Genomic DNA, 5,767 nt, shown 5'->3' on the forward strand with positions numbered 1-5,767 from the left:
TTGCCTAATCTTAGGCATATGGAAGTTTTCATCACATCAGCTCCCTGGCACACCTCAGCTCATTGTCAGTGGCAGTTGATTAGGAATGCCATGCCATAGTTTAGCCATAAAGTCCTATGCAAAGTGTCTCCTCTGTACCTTGCTCTGTGTGCCTTTCTCCCCTGTGCTGTCCCCTTTGGAGAGGTCGCCAGGAACGCTTGAGGCAGTCTCCTGTCACTTTGGAGTGTGTTTGTGTAGCAGGTCCAACAGGAAAGAATAAGTATGGCGTTGGGCTAAAGAGAAGGCTCAACAGTCAGGAGCGCACCCTGCTCTTACAGAGGACCTGCGTTAGGTTCCAAACACTCACTTTGGGTGGCCACAACTGCCTGTAATTCCAACCCCAGGGAATTCAACACCCTCTTCTGGCCTCCATGGCGTCACATGCACAGGTACACACACAGTTTTAATGCAGTGTCACCATTTTCACACCAGTCAGTTGCTAAGACCATGCCTGAAGAGAGTATGATCTGCCCAGCATGCAGCAAGTGTGTGTTCTTTAAGTGCATGACAGCCGTTGAGCCTGTGTTGTATGAAGTTCTTTCCAGCCATGGGTAGCTGCTGCTGTATGTGCACGGTCCTGTGGACTCTGTGACCCGTGTGACCCTAACATCTAGCTCGTTGCTCCTTTGTCTCCTTACCTGACTACCTCAGCTACAACATGTTCGGACACTTCAAGTTCTGCATCACCCTGTGTGGAGGATACATTCTATTTAAGGATCCCCTGTCGGTAAACCAGGGACTCGGCATCCTATGCACGCTCTTCGGTATTGTCACCTACACCCACTTTAAACTCAGCGAGCAGGAAGGCAGTAAGAGTAAGCTGGTCCAACGGCCCTGAACTTTGGTGGAGAAGAGAAAGGCGAATCATGAGGATGAGACGTGACAAACGTGTACGTCGTCTATGGAAAAGCTCCCTGCGGAGTTCAGTCAGTGATGTACAAGAAGTATTTTCTTTGCAGATAATGACAATTTTTAGTACGTTTTATCGATTTAATTTTTAAAAACCAAAATGGTTCAGGCTTCTCAAAGACTTAAAAGACCTGGAGCTGGCACTCGGTGGTAGAGTATTTGCCTCACACGCGTGAGACCCTGGCCTCAAACTTTAGCACCGTCAGAGAAATGCTAGCAACTGCATAGAAGACAGCTTCATCCTGCCACCTGAAGCACAGGAGAGTTCGGCTCCATCGGAATGACAGCGCTCTGCAGCTGTGTTTTCCCAGGGAAGGGCACACCAGACTGCTGGCTCACCCAGGCCTTCCTGTCGGGAAGTTGAAGTTCTTTGTCATTCGGATAGGGTGGTGGTCAGAGTTGCTTTGAGACTGGATCTCACTGTGTACCCCTGACTGGTCTGGAGTTCTCTACATAGCCAAAACTGGCTTTGGACTCTACCACTCCATGAAGCCTTTAGCTTTACTATTTCACTGCAGAACTGAAATGTTTATAGAAAAGAAGCTGTCATCGACATGCTCACGAAACAGATTACATCTCTGGAAGGATCATTTTATTTTCAGTAGAAAATTAATCTAAGGCGTTCTTCCCTTTTCGACAGGGCAGGACTGCTTGAGCCTAAAGCCAGCTCAACAGCACAGCTCTGCCTGGGCTAGAGGGAGCATCTGCAATTGTAACAGTGTCGGTGGGACTGACAGTCCCATTGGTCTTCTCGTGGCTTTGGGCTTTGAGTGAGTTCTAGATACTATATATGGAGTTACACGAAAACTCATCTTTAAACTGCTCAAAGTAAAGTCTTAGAGGGCCAGGGGGTGGAGCCAGTAACCGAGGACCTGCCTAGCACTCATAGGTGGGTTCGTGGGTTCGCAGGTTGTCCTGGTAACTGCTTCCCCAGCTTGCTTGATCCTTTCATCCCAGTGATTTCTAATGTGGCCTCCCTCCCGATACTCCCTGCCTTCCACATACTGAGCAGGAATAGGGAGTATTGTATGGTAGGGAGCGTTGTATGGTGTTGGGAACTGGACTGAACTATGCCTTGCATTCTATGTGACAAATTAGAGCAAAGGCTGTCCAAGTTCTAGGCAGATACTTGGTAAAAAATAGGAAAGATATGAAAGAGAGGTAGAAAACTAGCTAATATTTAGCACTTGAGTGAGGTTTCAGAGGAATTAAGGAATATTTTTAATTGAGATGCAGACAGAATACATGGGGCTCCAGCAAATAAGAGTACTGGGTATTTAACTGCAAAAGTATGTGTCTGCCTTCAAGTATCTTGTCATCTCGCCATTCAGAGCAGCCATTGTGACCTCAGAAGAAGTCAGATCTCTTGGAATAATAACTTTATCTAAGCATACACTTCCAGTGAGAAAACAGCCTAAGACAAAGAGACATGTCTTGACATAATACATTTTATCTTGAATTTTCCTTTTCACAGAGAGAGGTAACCTTTTTAGGTTTTTTTGAGACAGGGTTTCTCTGTGTAGCCCTGGCTGTCCTGGAACTCGCTCTGTAGACCAGGCTGGTCTCAAACTCAGAAATCCGCCTGCCTCTGCCTCCCAAGTGCTGGGCTTAAAGGCGTGCGCCACCACCACCCAGCGAGAGGTAACTTTTAATATATTAGGATTTTTTTTTTTTTTTGGTTTTTCGAGACAGGGTTTCTCTGTATAACCCTGGCTGTCCTGGAACTCACTTTGTAGACCAGGCTGGCCTTGAACTCAGAAATCTGCCTGCCTCTGCCTCCCAAGTGCTGGGATTTTTTTGTTGGTAGTGGTAATTTTTAGGGTTTTTTTTTTTTTTTTTTAACCAAATAAAAAAGCCTGGGTTGTATCCCCAGCACTGCCAAAACAAAGTCTTGTCAAGTAATCAGGAAACAGGCTGTCGAGAAGACATACTCCTAGATCCCAAGGCTTGGGCAGTGAGGCAGGGCTAAGGATTCCTTGGCCATGTAGACCGGACATCTTCCAGGGCAACCTGAATCACATACTGAGCTCTGTTACGGGGAAAGGAAGTGTGCCTGGTTTAGGATTTTTTTTCCCCCCTGGCCTCACTAAATGTGTATTTTGGAGAATGGCGTTGTCTGCTGTGTATCAGTCCATGTGCTCCGTGAGTCTTTGTTTTTAAATATTGTCCTCAGTTTACAGTTATTATGCCAAGAACTGCAGAACATGCCATCTTTACTATTATGGACCTTTGGAATCATGCTCAAGAAACGTATTCTATGTATGTTTAAATTAATGTTTAACGGTTTCCCGGGAGCTAATGGAAAGTATCCCAGCACACAGAGATCCTCAGGTTTCTGTGCATTAGGGACAACTGAGCTGATCTGTACTGGGTACAACTCTTAGCTGTAGATAAGCCCTGGGGACAGGGGTGGTTGAATAGGTAGGTGTGTGGGGTATAATAAGTGGCTGGTGTCAGAGTGGACAGAGTGGGAGTAAGATGAATCAAGGCGTGTTTATATACATGAATAAACTCTACTATTAGAACCATACAGACTGATAAGCAGTTTTTTGCACCCTGAAGACTTTCATCTGGTTGAAAATTCCTAAGGAAAACGCAAGGATGCCCTGGAGCAAGCACAATGACAGACACTAGACAGCAGTGTCTTTTTTGTTTTGGTTTGGTTTTTTTCAAGACAAGATTTCTCTGTGTAGTCCTGGCTGTCCTGGAACTCACTTTGTAGACCAGGCTGGCCTCCAACTCAGAAATCCTCCTGCCTCTGCCTAGCAGTATCTTTTTGTTGCCAATGGAACTGAATGCGGTTTTTATCCTATGTCAAATGGCTAGACTTAAACTCTTGCTAAAAAATGATAAGGACTCTCTGTTCTCACTTACGTCTCGCATACTAGATCCCATGAAGAAAGTGGCCTTCTGTGTATGTGGAAGTGCTGGTCTGTTCTGCTTGCAAACCCACAGCTCCAATGTAGCAAAATTCCAAATCCCTTGTCAACTAATGGCGCGGGGAGGATCATAGGAAGATGGTTCAGTTGGTTAAAATACTTGCTGCCCAAGCACGAGAACTTGAGTTTAAGTTCCTGGCACCTACATTAAAAGGAAACTAGGGAAAAACTAGAACAAAAAACAAAAACCAGGCACGGGAAACTGTTCGGGCACCAGGTAACCCGGTCTGCAGGTCAGTCAATGGGGTCTTCGAGAGAAAGAGTGGGGACTGAATGGCAAGAGACTTGAAGAATGGACACAAAACAGGCTGTCTGATCAAGTCTCGTTTATTGGAAGGCAACTGTGGGTATATATGCACTTGCTGGGGAGTGCAGCTGGAGACACTTAACCACAAGTCCAGGATGTATAGGAGAAAAACAAGATGTTATTAGAGTGTGTTCAGCCGTGGTGGGCTTCTTGCAAAAACATCATGCTAGGAAAACAAGTCTCTCGTCAGGGTGGAATGTGAGTTTCTGACAAAACTCACTTTAATCCGGTCTGCGTTCATCCTGAGAGGTGGGCTGGCTGAAATGGAAAGTGCGAGAGGAAAATGGAAGCCAGGACAAAATTTTCTGTTCGGGGCTCAAAGTTTAATAACTGAACTCTGTTTAAATAACATGGAAAAATTCCCAGCTCTCTCCTCAGTCTTTGAAGTTGCCGGCGGAGGTCCGATCGTAGGTGGGTCCAAGGATAGAGGCAGGGACGAATGTCTGTTGGTCCAAGGATGCTGCATTCTGGGAGATGGGGGGGGTCCTCTCGGTAGGCGGTGGAGACACAGCAACTCTCTGGTGGGTCTCAGCACTATAGGGGGCTGGTGTTTTGAAGGAGAGTGATTAGTGTAACAGCAAGGTAGGCTTGGTGGCAACAAGGAGCTGAGAGACCACAACAGTGGAAAAGTACCACCCATAAGTAAATAGCCCAAGATGGCTGCAGAGGAGAGAGCCACTTTCTGCCTAGAGTCGGCTCCCAACAGGGAACTGGAGAGATGGCTCGATTTCCATTGCCCACATGACAGTCCACAAGCATCTATAACTCCAGTTCCAGGGGATGGATGTCCTTTCCTGGTTCCACAGGTACCCGTTAAGCAAGTGGTACACAGACAGACATGCAGACCAGGCTGGCCTTGAACTCAGAGATCTCTGCCTCCTTAAAGGCATGTGCCATCCAGCCTGACCATACACATAGAATTTTAAAAATAGAAGCTAGGTGAGACTATGGAAACCCTTAAACCCTGTACTATGTGGGACGGAGAGGCAGGAGGATTCCCCCGGGCTTGATGGGTCCAGCCCAGCTTCTGTGATCGGTCTCTGCATGACAGAGGACACCTACTGGCTTCCTCTAATTCTACATGCAGTGGTAGATATACATACCCAAGGAAAACAGAAAGTGTTAAGATTATGGGAAGGAGTTGGGTGTGACTGTACACGCCTTTAATCACCACCCTCAGAGGCCGAGGAATGTGGATCTTTGAGTTACAAGTCCTCCTAATCTATATACAGAATTCTAGACCGACTCAGGGCTGCCTAGTGACATGGCTGCTACCTGGTGCTTGCTTGCAGGCCGCCTGTTCTGGGTTGGAAAGAGAAGAAGCCTATTTGTTGAGGGTCAGGTAAGTTATCTGCAGCCTTGGACATACCTGTGTGCATCTAGATATTGTGTGTGTGTTCTGTGCTCTCTCAGTGGTAATGACAGTGTAAAGAAACCATTCTCTGAATGCGACCTTTCCTGTACTTCATTCCTTAAAATACCTCTTAAGACTTGCTGTGTTAAAATCACTAATACCTTAACATTTATTTCAGAACAACCCTAGTCACTTGAAAGCACAGTAAATTCGCTTGTT

General features: G+C 46.3%; 1 protein-coding gene across 1 annotated transcript in view; it reads left to right on the forward strand.

Moving 5' to 3' along the window:
* Slc35e3 (solute carrier family 35 member E3) overlaps positions 1 to 2,490 on the forward strand; it is a 15,328-nt gene extending 12,838 nt beyond the window's left edge. The window contains exon 5 of the mRNA XM_021205350.2: positions 691 to 2,490. Coding sequence (XP_021061009.1) covers positions 691 to 877 — 187 coding nt within the window. The 3' untranslated portion in view covers positions 878 to 2,490. The remainder of the gene's footprint in view (positions 1 to 690) is intronic.
* Positions 2,491 to 5,767: the final 3,277 nt, after the last annotated feature.

Source organism: Mus pahari, chromosome 9 (assembly GCF_900095145.1).
Source record: "Mus pahari chromosome 9, PAHARI_EIJ_v1.1, whole genome shotgun sequence".
NCBI lineage: Eukaryota > Metazoa > Chordata > Mammalia > Rodentia > Muridae > Mus > Mus pahari.